Source organism: Apodemus sylvaticus, chromosome 7 (assembly GCF_947179515.1).
Source record: "Apodemus sylvaticus chromosome 7, mApoSyl1.1, whole genome shotgun sequence".
Lineage (NCBI taxonomy): Eukaryota > Metazoa > Chordata > Mammalia > Rodentia > Muridae > Apodemus > Apodemus sylvaticus.
In genome coordinates this window covers 110,553,823-110,578,320 of record NC_067478.1, presented here as the reverse complement: position 1 = coordinate 110,578,320, position 24,498 = coordinate 110,553,823, and the positions used below count along the sequence as shown (strand labels likewise).

General features: G+C 42.0%; 1 protein-coding gene across 4 annotated transcripts in view; it reads left to right on the top strand.

Annotated features, from left to right (window-relative positions):
• The window catches only part of Bbs9 (Bardet-Biedl syndrome 9), a 390,144-nt gene that overhangs the window by 96,856 nt on the left and 268,790 nt on the right, over positions 1-24,498 (top strand). For all 4 annotated transcript variants that reach the window (XM_052188801.1, XM_052188800.1, XM_052188802.1 and 1 more), the window contains 3 exons: positions 6,159-6,243; positions 10,056-10,239; positions 10,890-11,019. In XM_052188801.1, coding sequence (XP_052044761.1) covers positions 6,159-6,243; positions 10,056-10,239; positions 10,890-11,019 — 399 coding nt within the window. The remainder of the gene's footprint in view (positions 1-6,158; positions 6,244-10,055; positions 10,240-10,889; positions 11,020-24,498) is intronic.

Genomic DNA, 24,498 nt, shown 5'->3' with positions numbered 1-24,498 from the left:
TACATTTAGTCCTTCGCATGAACAGATTCTGCATTCACAGATTTAGCCAACCTCATACTGAAGATGTTTAAAAAATAATTATCTACTTTAGATAACGGGCATGGTTTCCTCTTGCCATTGTTTCCCATACACGTGAGCACACGTCTCACACCGTCCATTTCCATAGCTGTCCCCGTCATCCAGGGACGATTTACATACATCTGAAGCAGCAGCTGGGGGGGGGGGGGAACGGCTCAGCTGGCGCAGAGCTTGCTGCCCAAGCATGAGGTCTTGTCTCCAGACAACAGTGTGAGAAGCAGACAGTGGTGGTGTGTGTTTAGAATCCCAGTGGTATAAGGCTCAGGCGGGAGGAGCCTGGTAGGGAGGAACCTGGTATTTTGCTGGCCAAAGACTATGAACTGGTGAGCCCCAGGTTCAGCGGGAAACCCCGTCTCAAAAAATAAGGTAGAGAGCAGTCTGGGAAGGCACTGGGCATGAGTCCCCGACTTCCACATGCATGTGCTCAAGCACCCTCCCCCCCCATACACATACACATCGTTTTTTATTTTATTTACGATAAGGGTTGTAGCTCATTGATAGAAGACCTGTACTCTATCCTCAGTATTGAAAAACATTTATATATGGGAACGTGCGTAGTCTATCTACGTTGGCAATACTTTACTAGTTCTTGTGAGGCACTGGAGCATCAGCAGAGTGTGGTGGCCATGGGGTGCCATGTCCTAATTCTTTGTGGATTCAAGGCCAACTCTAGTGAACTGTGCTCCCTGTAGTTTGACCTCTTGCCTCTGTGATTGTGGACCTTCAGATTAGGAGAGCAGTTTTAAGGTGTTCACCTCCTTATTTTCTAGAAAAAGAGTGTCTCCAGGACTTTCTCCAGCCCCACATGTTATAAATGGCACACCACACATGCAAAGTCAAATAAAACCTCCTTCTTGTCTACCAGCACTCAGGCAGACACGAGAGGCTCCAGTCCATCAGCTCCTGCAGTGTGCTGTGAGCACTGCCTCTTAGTGCTCTGGATGCTCACCATCCTCTTAGTGCTCCAGGGATACCTATCATCCTCTTAGTGCTCCAAGGATGTCCATCATCCTGTGAGTGCTCCAGGGATGCCCATCCTCCTGTGAGTGCTCCAGGGATGCCCATCCTCCTGTGAGTGCTCCAGGGATGTCCATCATCCTGTTAGTGCTCCAGGGATGCCCATCCTCCTGTGAGTGCTCCAGGGATGTCCATCCTCCTGTGAGTGCTCCAGGGATGCCCATCCTCCTGTGAGTGCTCCAGGGATGTCCATCATCCTGTTAGTGCTCCAGGGATGCCCATCCTCCTGTGAGTACTCCGGGATGCCCATCCTCCTGTGAGTGCTCTGGGATGCCCATCCTCCTGTGAATGCTCCAGGGATGTCCATCCTCCTGTGAGTGCTCCAGGGATGCCCATCCTCCTGTGAGTGCTCCAGGGATGCCCATCCTCCTGTGAGTGCTCCAGGGATGCCCATCCTCCTGTGAGTTCTCTGGGATGCCCATCCTCCTGTGAGTTCTCTGGGATGCCCATCCTCCTGTGAGTTCTCTGGGGTGCCCATCAGCCTCAAAGCACTGCATGTTTTTACCTCCATTGGGTTTGTCCTAGGGGGGGCTCACTGCCCCTTGACGGCAGGAATGGTGTGTCCTTTGAGGTCTGTGTTCACTCCCTTGCTGATGGTAGATGTGTCACATTTACTTTATGGAAAAATGGAAACAAACGTAAATTTGGAAAGCTGTTTTGTTCCTGGTATTTTCTAATGAAAGTAATTTTCATCTACATAATAAGCATATGTGTGATAGTGGAAATGGACAGCTCAGCACTCTCTGTAGTTATGGTTTATAGTTAAGTTCTCTGGTCAAATATTGACCAAATTGCCTGGTACTCTTTGAGATGACAACTGGGATTCATTTGGAAGTGATTTGGGGAGCCTACTTCTGTAGTCTGACACACATCAATCCTATGTGAGCCATGTCCCAGTTTCTGTGGTGTGATATGGCAGGACACTAAGTCATGTGGCTGCATTTGCCATTGGTGTTACGTAGATCAGTTAAGCATTTGTGGCTATTGGGTCAAAATGCCACCAGTGCACCAGACTGGCTGTGACTGCAATCAGCACCTTTCCGTCCTCAGTACACTTCTGATACTCTTGGTATTCTCTCCCTGTTCTGGGCCTGGGTCCTTTCGCTAGTACCACCAAGCACTTGACTTGTAGGAAAAAGACACATGCTTTCTTTGTTTCAGATTTTTCAAGTCTGCTTGGAATTGTTGGGTGTCATGTGAGCTCTTGGTCATAGTTAAGGTGTTAAGACATACTGTCTTGGGTTGGTCGTCATGTAAATTACGGTCAGCTGTTCAAGTAACAAAATCCCCTTCTCCGCTGTCTTCAGGAAGAGAAAGGGTCGGCTTTGGAAATGAGGAGTCAAGGCTGGTTGTGCCCATGCTTGCTGATCTAATGTTAATGAGGCTACGCCCAGAACTCACTGACCTCAGATGAGTAACTCTTCATAGCCATATAAAAAGCTTCAAAGGGCTCAATGAGCTTTGGGTTTTTGTAATAATCTCATTAACATCCCTGTCATCCTCTGGTAGGTTGGAGTCTGCAGGAAGAAAACTACCTGTGTAATTACTTGCCCGAGGATTGATTTATAGTAGGACCAGTTCTGAGATCTCTGGTCATATATGAATGCTATTTCTGTCCGCTGAAACAAACAACCCCTATCTGGAGCTTCGAGTCTGAGATCTGATTTTTTGGGGGGGGGTGTTGAAGGTCAATTCAAGTTTGAGGTGTAGACATTCTCTGCAGCTGAACACTTCAAAACTTAGCTTTGAGAGACTCACACCCTCTCCCTCTTACCTAGTCTCCCCTCCATGACCCCCCATCCTGCCCCCTCCCCTCAGCCTCTAGGAGGGGACTCCCCCATCCACCCGCCCACCTGCCCCCATCCACCCACCCACTCCCATCTTACCCCTCTAACATCCCCCGGCTCTAGGGCATCAAACCTCCACAGGACTAAGCCCCTCACTGAGGCCTGACAAAGTGTCCCCTGCCACATGTGTAGCTCGGGGCCACGGGTCAGTCCATGTATACTCTTTGGTTGGTGGCTTAGTCCCTGGAGTTCTGAGGGGTCCAGGTTGTTGTTCTTTCTCTGGGGTTGCACTACTCTTCAGTTCATTTGGTCCTTCCCCTAAGTCTTCCATTTGGGTTCCCGTGTTCAGTCTAATGGTTGGCTATGAGTATCTATATTGTCTTAGTCGGGTGCTGGCAGAGCCTCTCAGAGGGAGGACAGCCACACCCGGCTCCCGTCTACAAGCACTTCTTGGCATCGGCAGTAGTGTCCTGGTTTGGCGTCTGGATGGAATGGATTGTGCTGTGGGGAGGTCTCTGGACGGCCTTTCCTTCAGTCTCGGCTTCATTTTTTGCCCGTGTCTTTCCTTTAGACAGGAACAATCCTGCCTTAAAATTTTTGAGATGTATGGGTGGCCCCATCCCCTACTGGGGTCCATGCCTGTCTACTGGATATGGTCTCTTCAGGTTTTATCTCCCTGATGTTGGGTTCCCCCTGCCCTGTTGCATGGAGGTTTAGAAACACGGTAGCTCTTTCTCCGGTGCCCTGCCTGAGCTCTCTCAACCTCTCGAGGCTCCTCCGCCAAGCTGCCGAGGACCGCCCTGGCCATGCCCTTCCTCCTGCCCACCTTACTCCCTGTGGATGGAAAACACCATACAGCCTTAATATTCTAAAACTAGCCAGATAACTCAATGGCCGTGTGAAGAACATCCTGCCCCGTCCTCCTTGGCCTCCCCCCATGGCAGAGGCTACAAACCATAGGTGCCCTGAGACCTACATGTTGGCCTCTTGCTCCGCTCTACCATTTGCTCTGCCTCTTCCCTCTAGACTCCTCTCTTCCTCCTGGGACCCGGAAGTCCCACCTTTTTCCTTTTGCCCAACGATTGGCTTCCACCGTCTTTATTGACACAATCAAGAACCTATTAGAGTCTAGCTGGGTTTTCAGGTAGAACTATTTCCAATTTTCTGAGGAACCTGCAGACTGATTTCCAGACTGGTTGTAGCACCAGCTTGTAATCCCACCAGCAATGGAGGAGTGTTCCTTTCTCCACATCCTTGCTAGCTTCTGCTGTCGCTTGAGTTTTTGATCTTAGCCATTCTGATTGGTGTGAAGTGGAATCTCAAGGTCGTTTTGATTTGCACAACCTTCTTAAATAGCATCGATAGCTGAGGACCAGGTATAGCTTCATGGGCCCATGGAAAAGTTTATCAAACCACCACGCTCACGAGTGTGGATGGCCATCTAGTTGGCTCCCTTTCCCAAGCCCATCACACTTTGGAGATTGAGTTAGTAACATATGATTTTGGGGGGACACATTCATAGCAGTGTATGCTATTTGAATAGAGCATTTCCTGCCGAGGTTAGTGTCCTGCGGAGCTGCCCCCAAGCCCCTGGATCGGTGTGCCTACGTGTGTTTGAATCTTCCACACTCTCCTCAGTCAGGCTGCTGGCCTTGTGCTCTCACACATCTTAGGCCATCTTAGTTGATATGAGTTGTCTAAATATATATGTTTTCAAGTTTTGTCTTAGCCCCAGAAGATCAATATAAATAACTGTGATTTACTAGGAAGAAAAGGAATTTAAAGTTTTTCTGTTTTTTTTTTCTTAAAGTAGATTATTCTAAAAAATATCCCATTAATTAATGGGAAATAAGGGAACTTCAACTTTATTGGATAACTTTATATATTGAGTGACATTACAAATTGTTTTTAGAGAAGGCCTTGCGCTAAATGTTATCATTCAAATGGAAACTGTAAAGTATGTGTAGATCATTTCTAATGCCCTCTACTGAGACTGTATCAAGTATCCGATGAGTCATCGATTTGTCTGTCTCCTTGTCTTTCAAGCCTTTTATCAAAATTTGGGAATGTAACTTAGCTTGAGCATTCTTAGTCTGAAAGTCTGCGTGAGCCAAACACTTGAGCACTGACACACGCAGCAAGGCTGGGGGCCTGCAGCACTGACACGTGCAGCAAGGCTGGAGTTTTGAACACTGACACGCTCAGCAAGGCTGGGGTTCTGCAGCACTGACACGCTCAGCAAGGCTGGGGTTCTGCAGCACTGACACGCTCAGCAAGGCTGGGGTTCTGCAGCACTGATACACTCAGCAAGGCTGGGGTTCTGCAGCACTGACACGTGCAGCAAGGTTGGGGTTCTGCAGCACTGACACGCTCAGCAAGGCTGGGGTTCTGTAGCACTGACACACTCAGCAAGGCTGGGGTTCTGCAGCACTGACACACTCAGCAAGGCTGGGGTTCTGCAGCACTGACACACTCAGCAAGGCTGGGGTTCTGCAGCACTGACATGTGCAGCAAGGCTGGAGTTTTGAACACTGACACGCTCAGCAAGGCTGGGGTTCTGCAGCACTGACACACTCAGCAAGGCTGGGGTTCTGCAGCACTGACACGCTCAGCAAGGCTGGGGTTCTGCAGCACTGACACGCTCAGCAAGGCTGGGGCTCTGCAGCACTTTGGGACTTTATGTTATGTTCAAGGCTGTAAAGTGTGAGCATGCTCTCCAGCCTCCTCTGAGCTCTAAAACACGTTCATCCGGAACACTGTGGATGCGAGATTAGCAGCATGCGCACTCTATGTGCGGTCCTATGCATATCAGGACAGTGAGCTTTTTAAAGTCTTCTTGCCAGTTAGCAACAACTATTTTCATCGACAGGAAGCTGTGGCAGGGTGAGTAACTTGACACAATTCCCCGACAGTCAGAGGCTTGCCTGGGGCGTGTTCCGTGTAATACTTGTGTAGAGTATGTGTTAATCATTTCTATGACATTGGCCGTTCTGCGTTACTTGCACTCCTTTTGGCATGTGGTGCTCGGCTCTCGGGCGCTCAGCTCTCTTGCCTGTGTTTGCTGCATGAAATTCTCTCTCGAGCCAACAGTAGTGCTGGCTTCACAGTAGTGACATCGTGATGAATATTCATATCCTGCATCATAATAAAACTCACTAAAATTTAATCAGAAACATATAGTCCTTAGAACCAAAGAAATTTTTGTTCACAGCATTTATGGACTGTGTCCCTCTGAAGTTTAAAGTGATTTTTATCCTTTTCTGTCTCCTCAAACAGGTACCAAGTACTTGCCTTTGCCACAGATGCAGACAAGAAGCAGGAGATGGAACAGCAAAAACTTGGTTCTGGAAAACGACTAGTTGTAAGTTTGTTTAGCTATATATAGAACTCAGAAATTCTACTCATAATCATATTTGTTAGAGAATTCCTAGAAGAAAATTAAAAATGTATTCTGACAATTTTTCTTTATCAGTTGTATCGGTGACTTGAATTGATACAGGAATTGAATTGACTGTTCCTGGGCTGTAGAACACATCTGTCCACATGCCATAATGCATCGGAGTATAGCGTGGCAGCACTGCAGCTGTGAATGGCTGGATGGCCACTTTTCATTTACGAGATTATAAACTAACACAAAACTTTAAACTCCTTTCTAAAATTTCTTTCTTTCTCTCTCTTTTCTTTCTTCCTTTCTTTATTTCTTTTATTCTTTGTTTCCTCTAAGGCATTAAAATCTTTATTTTTCACTGATCTAGAAACTATAAAATACTAAACACACAACAGGTTGTATGTGTATATTTGCACACACATACAGACACACATACATATGCACATATGTACACATACACATAAACCACACACATATATAGTCAGATATAGACACATATACACATACATATACATACACACATTCACATACATATTCACATATACATACATATACACATAAACCACATATACTACATACATATATATACACATATATGCATGCATATACAATACACATGTATATATACATACCCACAAATACACATGTAAACACATATATGCACATGTACACATACACATATACACTTACAGACACATATACACATACATATGCATACACACATTCACATACATATTCATATATCTACACACATACACATAAACTACAACATTACATATATACATATACACATATATACACATATACACATATACACATGTATGTATACATACATACCCACATATATACACATGTAAACACATACATGCACACATACACAAACACACACATGCACATACATGCTAGCACATGGGAGGAGAGGTTGGAGGAAAGAGTGGGTGAGATGTGTTAAAGTGTGCACATGGTACACGTTTGAAATAACGATAAAAGCAGATGAATTTCTAGGTGCATATACTCAACCTAAGTTAAGTCAAGATGAAGCAAATAATTCTTTTTTTACTTTTTAAATTGAAAGCACAATTTTTAATACAGCATTCTGATTACCGCTCCCTTTCTCCTCCTCCGTGATCCTCCTCCTCCCAATCTTCCTTCCTTCTCCACCCCACAAATCCAAACCTTTGTCTCTCTCATTAGAAAACAGACATCTAAAAATAGTAGTAGTAGTAGTAATAGTAATGAAGGTATGATAAAATAAAAACAAATCAGGATAGGACCAACAAGTAAACAGAAAAAAGAAAGCTAATGTAAAAATACAAGAAAACCCATAAAAACAAAATTAGAAACCATACTATTAAATACCTGTAAGGTGAAGCAAAGCCCGGAGGAAGCGTTATGAGACAAGAGCAGCTCCAGAAATGCCACTGAGTTTGTATTTGTTGCCCATCTACTGCTGGGAGTGGGGCCTACTCTACCCTTGACTGGTTTGTATGCCAGAAAATGAAATTTTCCCTTTCGGGTAGTTTGTCAGTTGGAAATAGCCTCTGGGTTAGGCCTGGGGCTGTGTCCATTCCCCTCTCAGCTCTGGGAACCCATCTGGCTTGAACCTGTGCCAGCCCTGAGTGTGTTGCCAGAGTCTCTGAGTCCATGTGCACATAGATTGTGCTGTGTCTAGAAGGCCTTGTCCTCCGTCCCCTATGGCTTTTAGACTCTTGCACGGGGTTTCCTGACCCCTGAGGGGAGGGACTTGATGGAGACATCCCATTTAGGACTGAGTGTCCCAAGGTCTCACACGCAGAACATTGCCCAGCCGTGTGTCTCTGTGTGTTCCCATCCACGGCAGAAGGAACCCTCTGATGAAGGCTGAGCGATGCAGTGATTTATGAGTGTAGCAAATGTCATTGGGAGACAGTCAATTGCTATGTTTCCCTAGCAAAACGGTGTGTGTGTGTATGTGCTTGGTGTCTGTGCTTTATCAAGGCCCTCTGTCCCCTGAGCCATATTGCTTAGCAGAAAAGCACCTCCTTAATGTGAGAGGTTTCATACATTTCAGTCCTCTGTCTGTAATGAGTTTCCCTTTGGCTAATTTTTAGGTATTTTCCTTAACACTTACTCTGCGAGGCTTCTACTCTGATGTCTTTCTTCTTTCCTTTCCTCCTTTCTTCCTCTCCAAGTTTAGTACTTGTTGAGCCTCTTGCATCTGTGAATCTACACTTCTCAAATTACAAAATTATAAAATTTGGCCATCGATTCTACAGATACATTTGCGTCACTCCTTTCTGCGGAGTATTCCAGTTACACTGAACCTACCGACTGACCCACAGCTTGTAGATGTTCCTCCTCATTTTGTTCACCGTATCACGTCATCTTTCAAAGGCAGCGATTGAGCCCTGGGCCTCACGCAGCTTTTCACCATCCAAATGTTTCATTTCCCCCCAAAACATCCTTTAATTTTGCTTTTTTCACTTGGAATAAATTTTGTTGCTGTAATGAAGACCACTCATATTTTTTCCTAGTGGAATGGAGCCCATTTGCTAAGATTTCATTTCTGTAAATTCAGTGAGGTGTTTCTATCTTCAACATCTCTGTATAACTTTTTTAAAGTCACTTATAGTACTGGTTTTCTAATTTTCAACATTTGTATCAGTTTTGAGTTAGTTTCTGTACTGGCTGGTTTTGTGTGTCAACTTGACACAGGCTGGAGTTACCACAGAGAAAGGAGCTTCAGGTGGGGAAGTGCCTCCATGAGATCCAGCTGTGGGGCATTTTCTCAATTAGTGATCAAGGTGGGGAGGGCCCCTTGTGGGTGGTGCCTTCCTGGGCTGGTTGTCTTGGGTTCTATAAGAGAGCAGGCTGAGCAAGCCAGGGGAAGCAAGCCAGTAAGAAACATCCCTCCATGGCCTCTGCATCAGCTCCTGCTTCCTGAGTTGCTTGAGTTCCAGTCCTGACTTCCTTTAGTGATGAACAGCAATGTGGAAGTGTAAGCTCAATAAACCCTTTCCTCCCCAACTTGTTTCTTGGTCATGATGTTTGTGCAGGAATAGAAACCCTGACTAAGAAAGTTTCAATAGATTTATTTCTTTTCCTTGTAAATTTTATTTCCTGATTGTTTTATTTCCATGATTGGCAACTTAAATTTACTATTAGATGTCAGATATAGTCAATTATATTTTGTTACATTTTACATATTTTTGAATTATTATAGGCCAAGCTTAGTCCTGATACACAGTTGTTTGAAAACAGTTTGATCTTTTTGAGCATTTTTAAAAAAGACTTATTAGGTGGGACAAAACTACTTATTGTGTGGCTAACTTTCCCCACTCCTGAGACCAAATCCACCTGCGTGCTCTGCCAGTGCCCCAGGTCTGGGAGCTTTGGAGGGTAGATTCGGTCCTGTGTGAAGGTTGGGCACTGTGACCTGGAATTCTGTGGGATGGCGGATCTCTGACCTTCCCTGTGCTGATGAATTCTGAGGACATTTGAGATAAACTTTCTATAGGTCTCCCAGGGTTAGTCTCCTCAGTGCATCTAACTGCCTTGGTTTCTCTGGACTCAAATTCAGCTCCTCTGGGGCTGGAGATGACATATCACCATTTTTCTCTGGAGTATAAGGCATCACTATTTTTTTTTTTTTGTCTTACAAACCACTGTTTTATGTGTTCTGTGCATTTTGTGTTTGTCTGAGGCAAGATGCTAAGCTCTATCCTCTTCTGTCTTGCGTGGAAGGGGCGGACACACGGACACATCTGTTTTTAGCAGCCCCATCACTCCTGGATTTCACTTTTCAGGTGGACTGGACTCTGAATATTGGCGAGCAAGCCCTTGATATCTGTATCATCCCTTTAAACCAGTCTGCATCTTCTGTTTTTGTTCTTGGTGAGAGAAACTTCTTTTGCCTCAAGGATAATGGGCAGATTCGATTCATGAAGAAGCTCGACTGTAGTCCCAGTTGCTTCCTCCCCTACTGCTCAGGTGGGTGCTGAGATTTTCTGTTATCCTTTCTGTATTGCAAGACTACACTTTATACATGCTGCACACAGACATTGGAAAAAGCCACACCCAGACACATATTTTAAACATCTAGGAAAGCAGCTCCTTACTGAAGGTATAATGGGACCTCTAACTACTTCCACAGTGTGAGTAGACATTTGACATAAATTCACACATGTGGCTGTGCCTGTTGTTGGACTTTGTGTAAGAGCACTTGTAGATTGGCTTCCAGCTCATTAAAGCTGTCTATAATGTGACTATTCAAGAACGCTTCCATGAGAACATCGCTCTTTTATAAGCAGAGCAGTGATGTCCAATAGAAAGGCTTACTGTAAATGCCAGGCAGCCAGCCATTAGTCTAGGTGTGCGATATGTTAATAAAATTCTCACCTTGTAGATGAGATGCACACACCGTGGCTGCTCACTATACCCACTGTCTATATAGTGATTTGTTTCTTCTTTTGCTCTTGGTTTCTTGAAGTTGAAAGCTCATATCTTATCACCTAAAGCCTTTATGTGTTAGAACCAAGATATTACTATTAGTGTATGATACGTCTCCCACAAGAGACCAGAGTGTACCATTTAGAATGACCTTTTCCTTACTGTCTTCTTTCTGTGTCTTCCACCTGCAGTTTCTGAAGGTACAATAAATACTCTGATTGGAAACCATAACCACATGCTGCATATTTACCAGGATGTGACACTGAAGTGGGCCACACAGCTTCCCCATGTCCCCATAGCCGTGAGAGTGGGCTGTTTGCAGTAAGTGCTTCAATCTAACATGAAGAGATTTTTGTTTTGTCTCATTATTTTAGCCCTTGCTGGCTTTGAACTTACAATGTTTTTAACTCAACCAACCATTGCACCTGGCTCTTATTAAATATCTTATTAAGGAATTCTGTAGAAATTTTATGGTTTCACTAAAGAGTTACAAGTGATACTATAGTGTGACTGTTAGTAGTAGAAATATTTTTTTTTTTTTTTGGGAAAAGGTATATAAAAATTTCTTAATTAGCACCATTAATTATTTTCACTTAATGTTTCTGAGAAGTTACCCCTTTAGAATGAAAGGTGATTACTGTTGAGGATAACAGGGAGACACTTTTCCTGGTAGATTATTTTCTTTAAAGTGAAGATGGATGTATCCTCTGTTTGATGGGTAGAGTGTGGGAAGACCACACTTGTTTGCAACTTGGAACTTGTTTCAGACTTGGTTATATCATGTGATGCAGAGTTGCTGATAACGTTTGTGTTAATACAGTCTAGAGTGTAGGATAACTTTGCACTTACAATGAAAGAGAAATAAAATCCATATCAATATTAGGATCGTGACACGGTTTGCCAGTGAGCAGTTTTATAAGGTTGTTAGCGTCAGAACTGAAATCCGGAACTGTTCTCGAGCAGCTCAGCTCCTGGCCAGGACTGAAGAGCTCGGGAGGAGCCTAGAGGCTTCTCTGAAGGCTATGAGGATATTTATTGTGGACGTCTTCCGTGACCCTTGTGGTGTCTGGTCAGGGTGAGTCCCTCCCCCAGTGAGGAGCGGATGCTTACTGCTGGAGCTACAGAGGGGAAGGGGCACTTATGGTTGCTGGAGTGGTTACGCCATAGCAGTCACTTGCCAAAATGGAATTTTTTAAACAGTTATTTTATGTGAATGGGTGTTTTGCCTACACGTTTGTCTCAATCACGTGTGTGTCTGGTATCCATGGAGTCTAGGAAAGGGTGTTGGATTCCTGGGAACTGGAGTTTCAGATGGTTGTTTGCCACCATGTTGGTGCTAAGAGTCAAATCCAGGTCCTCTGATGAGAAGCCAGCACTCTTAACTGCTGAACCCTGCTCCTCATGACCATTTTGCTTATTACATTTGTTCCAGACATATATCACCCCAAGACTGAGGTCTTAAAACAGTGTGGGGAATTGTAATGGGCCAGGCAGAAATGAAGATATTCTAAAGAGACATTTTGACTCTCAGACTGTCAACTAGACGGTCTAAACATGGGACCCCCACAGACATGGGATTTCCCCAGGAGTCTTCTACTGGGAGAAGGAGAAGGGCTGGGGGACCTGGCTCCAGGAAGAGATTCCACAGTTCTGAGAACTCTTCATCAGAGCTCCTTCTAGCATGAGAAGGAAGCTAGACAATTGTATGCTAGTGGTGGGCAGAACAGGCCTTGGTGGGACTCCTTACAGAGTCAAATCCTTGGCCTTTTCACGTAAAACTAAATCTCACCTCAGGCCCCTTGGGATCCTTTGTTTCTCTTCTCAGTGTGGCCACACTGAAACATCTTCCTTTTCTGCTTTCCCTTATTAAAATTTCATTGTAAGTTTACTAGAATTTTAAAAGTAATTTATAGTAACTTAGCATGCTTATGTTAAGAAGTTACCGTACTGGCATAAAAACAGTCATGTAAACAAATGGAACAGAATCCACACTTAAACATGAATGCTTATAACTTCATTTGTCCGGGAATTGAGGCCCATGAATGAGACTCATAAAACTAAAAGCTATGCCCAACTAAAGAATCAATTGAGTGAACAGAAAGCCAAAGAATGGGACAGAGTCGTTGCCAGCTATACTTCTGACAGAGGATCAATACCCAGAATATATAAAGAGCTCAGGAAAAAAAAGTCAAAAAATAAATGACCCATTTCAAAAATGGGCTTGAGGATCTAAACAGAGACTTCTCAAAGGAAGAATAAATATGGCTAAGATATTTCTGAAAAACAATCACTGTCCCCAGCAATTAGGGAGATGCAAAAGAAAACAACTCTGAGATTTCCTCTTGCCACACTCAGAACAGCAAAGATCAGGAAAACAATAGAGGACCAGCGGTGGAAGGGCTGGTGGTGGAATCGTAAACTGGCGCAGACACTGCAGTTCACTGTGGAGAACAGTTACAGCAAAAGACGCCACGAACAAGCAGGGTGCTTGGGAGAGGGTGGGAGGAGGAAGGGAAGGGGGAAATGATGTAATTATAATTTCAGAAAATGAAAAACTGAGGCAGTTATTGTTTAAATTATAAGCACTGAAATAACTTCTGCTTTTTATTACATTTGGGGTTGAACCTATTTGTTAGGAACTTTCTTGGATGAATGTGTTTATTTGTAAAGGATTTCACTGTTCCTTTAATATCTCTCTTTCGGTGACTAAGAAACACTGGATTCAGATCAAGCAGATGCAATTATCTTTAATAGCAGCATTTTGCTCAGAAACCAACGTGCATCACTTCCTGCCCCTCCCGCCAACTTGGCGGCCCCGGTTCTACCTTGTTCATTATGCTCTAATTCTAAACCTGCTCTAAACCTGCACTTCCTTTTTGTACCTGACTAATTTGGGGGGGGGGGATACCTAGTTGTTCTAATTTAATGCTTTTCTCCCCCCTACCCCAGTCTCTCTCTCTTTCGCTGTATGTGTGTCTGCATCTGTGTGACTGCACACGCAGGCACACGCAGGCACACGCACACTCGCATACACACGTGTGCTTTAATCTGCAGGCAGAGAAAGATCATCTTGTATTGGTAGCCTTGCTCTCTTGCTCTGTGAGCATCCCTTGGTGCGGAAGAGTTGGGGTGAAGCTGGGCTTGGGCGCCTCTCCAGGCTGAGCCACAGGGCCAGGCTTTAGAGAGCAGTGAGCAGAGCTCACTTTTAAAACTGGAAACAGTTTCTAGAATTTGGGGGTCCCTCTGAAGCTCTGTCCAAACACACTCTTACTCTAACTTGAGGCGTCTGTGTTTTACCCTGAGCTTCCGCTGATGTTGTTGACAGTGTTTTCCATCTCTTCTCTAGACTTCCTAATTTCCTTTATCTTTAATCTTAGAATAAGTCTCTACCATGATTTCTCTCTACACGTTTCTTTGCACTCATTGTTTTGTTGGTGATATAATTCTCCAGCCATTCAATATATTCTTTCTTCATTTGTGTAACATACAGAATAATTATTCAGGAAGACAAACTAAGTACTTTTTACTCACAAACTTCTGCCTATTAACATGCGTGCCCATGGGTAGCCTTGTTAGTCAGCTTCTCCTTCAGCCTGTCAGCGTTTTAGAAATACAGCTCCCAGGCTCAAAGGGAACATAGCCTACAAGCCTCAGGTGGACTAAGAAGCTCTGAATAGGAAAGGTCACATGACCAATGACATCTGTGGAGCTTTCTGAGCAGGAGATCCACACTTGGATCTACCAAAGGGGAACTGATATGCAGATGGCCTCTTCCATCTCCCAGAGCTCCCCCTTTCTGTCCTATAGAGTCCCAAGACTCCCACACTGCAGGCACATAACCTCACTTCCTGTATAGCCATTGGCCCTTTTGTACTGATTAGCGACTACTGCTACTTTGGAAGATGAGTGTATTTTGACTTTTATGTCCACCTTACCCCCATCATCACTGCTAACAGTTGGTAACTACTTTTGTCTTTCTTGGCAATTACATCTAAGTTGATAATCTCTCCTCTTCTGGTGGTTTGAATGTGCTTGGCCCAGGGTATGGCACTGTTAGGAGGTGTGACCTTGTAGGAATAGAGGGGGAGCAGGTCACTGTGGGTTTAGTCTTTAAGACCCTCCTCCTAGCCACATGGGAGCCAGTCTTCTCATAGCGGCCTTCAGATGTGGAACTCTCAGCTCCTCCTGCACCATGCCTGCCTGGATGCTGCCATGTTCCCAGCTTGATCATAATGGGCTGGACTCTGAACCTGTAAGCCAGCCCCAGTTAAATGTCTCCCTTTATGAGAGTTGCCTTGGCCATAGTATCTATTCACAGTAGTAAAACCCTAACTAAGGCAGAAGTTGGTACTAGGGATTGGGGTATTGTTGTAATAGGCCTGACCATGCTTTTGTTTGGAAGAGTATGGATTTTGGGACATTAGATTTGAAAAGCAGTGGAATTCTTTAAGTGGGGCTTAATGGACTGTTGAACTAGGAATATTGAAGACTTTGTTGATGAGAGTGTTTTGAATTGCTCAGACCTGGCTCATGAGGTTTCAGTGGAGAAGTATTTCAGTATGTGGCCTAGAGACTGTTTTTGTTGTATTTTGGTGAAGAGTGTTGCCGTGGACAGTCCCAGCAGGGAAGATTTAGATCTGAGGGGGAACTTTTGGATTTCAGGAAAAGGCACAGGTTCGGTGAGATGACAGACAGAAACAACCACATACAGAGGCGGTTTGAATCTGAATGTATTTTTCTGTTTTGGGGCGTGAGCCTTTAAGCATGAGGGATTTACATTTACATATCAAAAGATGTATCCAGTAAAGCAGGCACAAGGAACAATTAGCATAACCATTTGGCATAAGGAAGTATAAAATCAACCAGGTAAACCGTTTTCCTGTGTAACAAATTTAGAAGCTCGAACACAGACAACATCAATCTTCTTGATATAAACTTTTAAAGAGACTTTAAAGGATATTTTGTCAAACTCCCTGAGTCTAAAAGAGTCTCTGTGAGTAATAAGTATGAACTGCATCCTGAATCACACCTGGATAAGTTAAGAATGTTGTTTTGGCCAAACACCCCCTAGGGTGGGGTCTGCAAGACCTCTGCAGTTCCGCACAAACTTCTGTTGAGGCAGCTCTGAGCTTTGCACCAACTCAAATGTAAATTCTAATTTGCCCAACACCTACCTGTTCAGCAAGGTTCTTCAGATGTAAATATCTTCTAGCCTGGCCTATTGTTTCAAATCCACCTGTCCTGCTAGGGTGACTATGAGGGTCAAAAAACAAAAGAAACTTGTATTTTTTTCTGTTGCTGGTTAAACTAACCTCTTCTTAATAACATTATATCTTTTAAATTATGTCCAATGACTTATAAGCCAATATACAGACAAGACACGTGAAATACATTTATATCACTGTGCTAATTAATGCTTTTCATACCATAGTGTCAGAGCCATACTTCATTTATATACTGTTGGGAGGTAAATGTAATTATGTAAATGACTGGAGCAAAGCATTGCAGAATTTTCTGGCTAGTGACTTACTTCAAGATGGATTCTTTTACATCTTAATTTGCTTGGTTTTTCTTACTCCCGGCTACTAAGAAGGGGGAGAGTTTAGGAGCAAAGCAAATTGCCAAGTGAGATTTTTGGCTTCTGAATAGAGGTGTTCTGGAGAGCTCCAGGAGACATTTCTCGCCTCAGTCTGTAAAACTTTGTCTTACGGAGTCTACTGGAGCCACTTCGGCAGAGTGTGGCTGCTTTTGCTCTTGTCTGAAGAGTCTGCCTGGCCATTGGCTTGTTGTGTACCGCTGTTTATATCTTTAGGTGTGGGCCTTCAATCCCTGATCTCTCCAAGACCTTTATCCTGAAGAGGTGTTGGATTTTTTTTCAAAGGCTTTTTTAGTATCTAATGACATGATTATGTGATTTTTTTCTGTTTGTTTTTATTGTGGATTATGTTGATGGATTTTCATATATTGAACCATCCCTTTATTCCTGGGATGAAACCTACTTGATCATGGTGAATGATGTTTTTGATGTGTTCTTGGATTCAGTTTGTGAGTATTTTGAGTATTTTTCATCGATGTTCATAACTGAAATTGGTCTGAAGTTGTTTTTCTTTGTTGAGTCTTTGTGTGGTTTAGGCATCATGGTAACTGTGGCTTTATGAAGTGAGTTAGGTAATGTTCCTTCTGATACTATTTTGTAGCATAGTTTGAGGAGTATTTGTATTAGATCTTCTTTGAATATCTAGAAGAATTCTGCACTAATGCCATCTGGCCCTGGCTTTTATTTTATTTTATTTTATTTTATTTTATTTTTGATTGGGAGACTTTTAATTACTGCTTCTATCTTCTTAGGGGTTATAGTACTGTTTAGATATTTTATCTGATCTTGATTTAACTTTGCTATATGGTATCTGTCTAGAAATTAATTCATTTCATTTAGACTTTCCAGTTTTTTGGACTACAGGCTCTGGAAGTAAGACCTAATGATTTTTTGAATTTCCTCAGTTTCTGTTATTTTATTTGCCTTTTCATTTTTGATTTTGTTAATTTGGATACTGCCTCTCTGCTTCTTAGTTAAACTAACAGTTTATCTATCTTGTTGATTTTCTCAGAGAACCAGTTCTTGATTTTGTTGATTCTAATTGATTGATTGCATCCCTGAGTTTGACTCTTTTCTGCCTATTGGGTGTGTTTGCTTCTTTTTGTTCTAAAACTTTCAGATATGCTGTTAAGTTGCTAGTGCAAGATTTATTATTATTATTTTTTAATGAAGGTTCTTAGTACCATGTATTTTCTTTTTATCACTGCGTTCATTGTGTCCCATAAGTTTGGGTATGTTGTGCCTTCATTTTCATTGAATCCTAGAAACTTCTTTCTTTCTTTCTTTCTTTCTTTCTTTCTTTCTTTCTTTCTTTCTTTCTTTCTTTCTTTCTTTCCTTCCTTTCCTTCCTTTCCTTCCTTTCCTTCCTTTCCTTCCTTTCCTTCCTTTCCTTCCTTTCCTTCCTTTCCTTCCTTTCCTTCCTTTCCTTCCTTTCCTTCCTTTCCTTCCTTTCCTTCTTTTCCTTCCTTTCCTTCCTTTCCTTCCTTTCCTTCCTTTCCTTCCTTTCCTTCCTTTCCTTCCTCTCCTTCCTCTCCTTCCTCTCCTTCCTTTCCTTCTTTCCTTCTTTCCTTCTTTCCTTCTTTCCTTTCCCTCCCTCCCTCCCTCCGTCCCTCCCTCCCTCCGTCCCTCCCTCCCTCCGTCCCTCCCTCCCTTCCTTCCTTCCTTCCTTCCTTCCTGACCAAGTGATCTTTGAACAGAAAGTTGTTCTGTTTCCATGAGTATGTGGGCTTTCTGTTGTTTCTAATGTCCTGCCTTTAATCCATGTGGTGATCTGATAGAATGCAAGGGGTTGTTTCAAATTTCTTGTATCTGTTGATACTTGCTTTGTACCTGATTATATGGTCCATTTTGGAGAACTGAGGTGCTGAGAAGAAGGTATATTCTTTTGTTTTGTGGTGAAAGGTTTTATAGATATCTGTTAAATCCATTTGTTTCATAACATTTGTTAGTTTTATTGTTTCTCTGTTTATTTTCTGTTTCAATGATCTCTATTGATAAGCGTGGGTTTTTGATGTCTCCCACTATGATTGTGTGGGTTTCAGTTTGTGATTTGAGTAAAGTTTCTTTTAAGAATGTGGTGCCCTTGCATTTGATGTATAGATGTTAAGAATTGAGGCATCATCTTGGTAGATTTTTTTTCCCTTTGATGAATATGAAGTGTCCTTCCCCATCTCTTTTGATAACTTTTGGTTGAAGTTATATTTTCTTAGATATTAGAATGGCTACTCCAGTTTGTTTCTTGGGTCCTTTGCTTTGAAAACCTTTTTCCAGTCCTTTACCCTGAGGTAGTGTCTATCTTTGTTGCTGAGGTGTTTTTCTTGTATGCAGTAGAATGGTGTATCTTGTTTACAAATCCAGTCTGTCTGTGTCTTTTTATTGGCTAATTGAGTCCATTGATGTTGAGAAATATTAATGACCAATGATTGCTACTCCTTGTTATTTTGTTGTTAAAGATCTTACTGTGTGTGTATGATTTTCTTCTTTTGGTTTTGCTGTGAGATGATTAATTTCTTGTGTTTTCTTGGGTTTAGTTACCCTCCCTGTGTTGGAGTTTTCCTCTAGTATCCTCTGTAGGGTTTGATTGGTGGAAAGATTGTTTAAATTTGGTTTTTGTCATGGAATATCTTGGTTTCTTCATCTATGATGACTGAGAGTTTTGCTGGGTATAGTAGTTTGCCCTGGCATCTGGTCTTTTAGAGTCTATAAGACATCTGTCCAGGATCTTATGGCTTTTAGAATCTCTGTTGAGAAATAAAGTGTAATTCTGATAGGTCTGCCTTTATATGTTACTTGGCCTTTTCCCCTTGCAACTTTTAATATTCTTTCTTTGTTCTGTACATTTAGTGTTTTAATTATTTTGTGGTAGGAAGACTTTCTTTTCTGATCCAATCTATTTGGTGTCCTGTAAACCTCATGTACATTTCTAGTCATCTCTTCCTTTAGGTTAGTAAAGTTTTTTCTATGATTTTGTTGAAGATCTTTTCTGGCCCTTTGAACTGGGAATCTTTACCCTCTTGTATTTCTATTATTTTTAGGCTTGATCTTTTTAAAATGTCCCAAGTTTCCTGGATTTTTTTGAGTTAGGAACTTTTTACATTTGTCACTTTCTTTGATCAGTGTATCTATTTCTTCTGTGCCCGATGTTCTCTCTTCCATCTCTTGTATTCTGTTGGTGATGTTTGTGTTTGTAATTCCTGTTCTCTTTCATATGTTTTACATCTCCAGGGTTGCCTCAGTTTGTGTTTATTGTTTCTATTTCAATTTTTATTTGACCGTTGGACCATTTTATTCTTTTCCTTTGCCTGTTTGATTGTAGTTTTCTTTGTTTCTTTAAGGGGTTTATTGTTTCTTCTTAAAGGGTTTCTACCTGTTTGATTGTGCTTCCATGTATTTGTTGAAGGGGTTTGTTTCCTCTTTGAAGGCCTTTATCATCTTGATGAGATGGGATTTAAGGTCACAGTCTTACTCTTCAAGTGTGTTAGTATACTCAGGGCTTGCTGTAGTAAGAGAGTTGGGGTGTGGGTATGTATCTCAGCTGTGTTGGTCGACTAGAGCCAGCCTCTTAGCAGGCAGGCAGAGCTCTAGGATGGGGCACTGTGGTGATCCAAAAGTCCTGCAGGTGTAGGTTCAGACCAGAAGAAAGATGAATTTACTGTTTTCTGTTTGTCCCTGTTTCGTAGGGGAGAAGATGCCAACTGCTTATTGACTAATATGAAAAGGAAAATAGTGGGGTTTCTGTGGGGAGAGGAGATATTGGTTTTATTTATTGCTAACGTCTTTACAGAAGTACTTACAACTTTGGATGGTTTCAGTTTCTTTATTATTTTAATCACATTTATTTATTCATTCTCTTTGTGCGTGTTTTGTATGTATATGTTTTGTATATGTATGCTTGCATGTAGACACGCCCATGCCACGGTTTGCAATGTGAAGTCTCTTCTGTCCTTCCACCATATGTGTCCTAGGGATTGAACACAGGCTGTCAGACTTGGCAGCAGGGCCATTACTTGCTTAGCAGTCACACAGTCCAAGTTTAGTTTCTTTACTCTGTTGGTTCTTATGTGGCCTTTACTTCAGAACTAACTTTGGTACACATTTGGATTATCGACAACAAAATATTGTACATATACTGTACTCTATAGGCTGTAGGATATCTTAAAATTAGCATCAGTTGTTTATTAACTGCAGGCAGAACTTGAGATGTGGCAGTGTTTGCCATCACTGTACCCTGGTAGCCTATGCCACTGGAGTCCTGCATTCATTGCCACTGGATTGGAAGCTGAAAAAAAAATGCTTAGTATGTGTGTTGTAGCAGTTCATTGATTGTCTCTCTCAGGACTGTTGCTGCATTTTTACCTTCCAAAATGATAGGATATTTATTAAAATCACTGAAATTGATATTCAAACATAAAGTATATCAGTTTTGAATAATGTTTTAGTAATATTAAAACAGTGCTATTTATTTAAGTTCTTGTTATAATTTGTACTTGGTGTTTAGAAGGAAATTATTTCTCATCTGGATAAGTAGGGATTTAAGTCTTGGTCAATTGACATCTATATTCCATGGATTTTGCCACGAAACAGACACTTTCCAAAATGGCAGCCTGTGCTCAGTGGTATGGCTGCTTCAACACAGAGAGAAAATATAAATAATCCCGTTCATTAAAATAATGCTACTTTAAGAGTCCCGAGATCATTTAGTAGTTAAGAGTATGCATTGTTATGGCAGAAGGCCTGAGTTCGGTTTGAGGTCCCATGTCAAGTGACTCACAGTTCCTGTCTAGCTCTAGGAGACCCTGAGCCTCTAACTTTCCTGGGCCCCTGCATAAATTTGCACATATCTCACAGAGGCACACATGCCTACATATGATTAAAAATTAAAAAAAAAAACTTTAAAAAATAAGATTATTTTAAAATTTCCAGTCCTTGCAATTTTTGGATAGTTTAGTAGTTCAAATGCAATAAAAAAGTTTCTGTTTTTTTTTTATACATTATTAGCTTTCTTATTTGTACTAATTTCTAATGACAAATTTCTCTCTTCTTGTTCCCCTTTGTCCTTACCTTGTAAGTGAATAGGTATGAAGCATATTAATTAGACATTGACAAATTTCAAAAGACTTATTCTTTATTCATGTTAATGTGGGTGTATCTACGTTTACATTTGTGGATGTACCTGTGGATGCCAGACAGGACACTGAATGCCCTGGAGCTGGAGCTGTGGGCAGGTGTGAACTGGCTAATGTGGGTGCCGGGAACTGAGCTGAGTCCTCTGCAAGAACAGCTGAGCCATCTCTCTAGCCGCCCCCATAGTAAAAGTAATTAATTTAAAATTTTTGTTTTGTTCTGTGCTTGTTTTTTGAGATGATGTCTTGGCATATAACCTACACTTGCTTTAATCCCTGTAGCCCAGGCTGGCCCTGAACTTGCAACCGTCCTCTCGTATCAAGTGCTGGATTGCAGATAAGATCTGTCATACCTGGCCTGTGTTTTTGTTTTGGGGATACAGGTTCCTGGTCTACAGCCCATGCTCCTCTTGCCTTCACGTCCCATGTGTTAGGATTGTGCATGACCATGGCTGGCTCAACATTTTCATGGAATGAACATTATTCTGACTCAGTCTACACCCAATTTATATTTCAAAAAGAATTTTGCAATAACTTTGAATGTTTAGGAATATGAAAAGTGTGTACTCGGTTTTTATAAATGTTTGTTGAAAGAACAAAAAAGTAGCTGTATTTTCCAGGCTCCACCTGTTTCCAGACGGTGAATTCAGCATGGGGCTGTGCGTGCATTAGCAATAGAAATCCCATGAAAACAATGTCCAGGTACCCACAGGGCAGACGCACACGAGAAGGTAAAGGGTAATGGTGCTGAGAGTCAGGAGTGGAGTTAAGTCATCTCCTGGCCTTGTCAGGCCTGCGGGCGTCCAGATGGTAGGACAGGCTTTGTTCTGCTCTCCAGGCCGTCTGCCGTTCTTCAGTAGGAGTGACATCACCACACTACTGCGAACACAGTGTATCTAGCACCACGTAAAATGGCAACGTTTACAACTTTTTAAACAGTTTTATGGAAATGAAATTACACAAATCAAAGTTACCGCCCATTGTAATGCTTTTGGGTTTGTGTGTGGCATTGACTGCAGTGCAAGTAATGCCCAGAATGATGTGCATTCTAACTAAGCCACATTTCCCATGGCCCAGTGCTTTGGTTGTTTAATGACTTACAGTTATGTGTCAAGATTTTCTCTCGTGCCTTGCAGTGGACTACTTTTCCGATGTGAATTGCTTTAAAAGAAAAGGGTAGACTATGCATTTCACTCATTTGAAAGCAGATTATCATGTCTTTGCCAGAAGTAGAGATGTATGTTTTTTTTTTTAACTCAGGAATTACTTTATTACATTTATTTATTTATTTAGAGAGAACATCTTTGGGCATGTGCTTGGTATTGTGCATGTGTAGAGGACAACTTGTGGGACTCAGTTCTCTCTTTCGCCATGTGGATCCTGAATTTAAACTCAGGTTGTCAAGCTGGTAGCAAGCGCATATACCCACCGAGCCAGCTCACTGGACCAAGAACTGCCTTAAAGAGGAAGGTATTAGTTATATGTGACAACTCTGTTTTACCACCTATATCTTCTTCATATTAAGAATGTGGTATAAAGTAGTCTAATATGAATCATAAATTACTTATCTACTTGCCCAATGGCACACCTCATAAATTTTATTGATCTCTGTTTTAGTTGCTTTCATAAAGTCAACTTCGTGTTTTCTGTAATAGAACTTAATGTACATGTTCATTTGTGTGACCATGGTGAGGCTGAGCACAGCGCCTCCTAGTGTTAGGCAGGTGGTGTACCACCCGGCTGTGCCTTGGCTCTAGTAGTATAGCAATTTGATAGTAAATTCCTTCCTCTTAACCAACAAAATAATTTTGCATGACTCATTTAAAAATCTTTTTTCTCTATTTTGTAATTACTGTCTCAAAGTTAGTCTCTTAAGAAATGCTTAGTTAATTTTGTTAGACTCAGAATCATTTTTGTCCATGTTACTTTTACAGGCTAATAAATTTTAGAATGATCAAACTATAGTTGTATGTTTCTATTAGGGAGACTATTGTACATTGTACATGATTTTATTCAAATAAATCACTTTCTCCTAGCTTGTAATTATTTCATGAAAATTTGTAGGAATATTCAAGATTATATCACATTTAAAATTAGAAAATCTGATTTAAATAAAATCTTAATTTATCTCTTAAAACTTGTGTGTGTGAGTATGTGTGTCTGAATGTGTGTCTGTGTGAGTGTATATGTGAATGTGTGTGTGTATGTGTGCGTGTGTGCATGTGGCTGTGTGCATGTGTGTGTGTGCACAGACTGGGTGTTGTCAGGGGATAGTATTCTGAGAGCCAGCCTTGCTTTCTGTCTTGCTGTAGTATCTGTCTTGCTTCTGCTGCAGAGCATACCTCAGGAGATACCCTGCCCAGGAAGCTCCTGGCTGACCCTCCTGCTTTGCTGCAGGAATTCTGGGATTACAGATGTGTGCCATCAGCATGGCTTTGACCCCAATCCTGAGTCTTATTTACTGACCACACCTACCCTAATTTATCTGTCCATTCAACCAACATTCTTGTATATGTATACCGATTCCCTGTAAAGTATGAAAACTAAGAAAGAGTCAGACCTTTGCTGCAAGAAACACCCATGCTAGTAGCCAGCTGCCTGGAAGCCTCCAAGGGAAATGGTTGTTCTCCCACAAAGACTTAAAACTAGAGTGGCCCTAAACACTAATACCACAGGACTCCTTTCAGCGGCAGAAAGTCCTTACATCAGGTCATGGGATATGACTGTGTGTGTGGTAGAGCGTTTGTCGAGCATGTACAAGATTGTGGGTTCAGTCCCTGGGACTGCCTAGATAAGATAGATGCTGGGTTCTGTGACGTGTGCTTATGCACAAAGACCGTCTGATGCTGCCATTAACTTTAGCACACCTTTGTCACCAAATGATATCAATCAGATGTCAATCAAATCATACCCAACTCATAAGAATTCTATGAGTTAGCCAAGTCCTCTATGGTCTTGTATCATCTAGTTTTGTCTAAGTATGACTTGGATAGTTCAAATGACTTATATATGGGTTTCATAAAACTCACAGCAATGCCTTAGTTCATCGCAGTAACTGAAAGGAGCCAGACAGAAGATTGA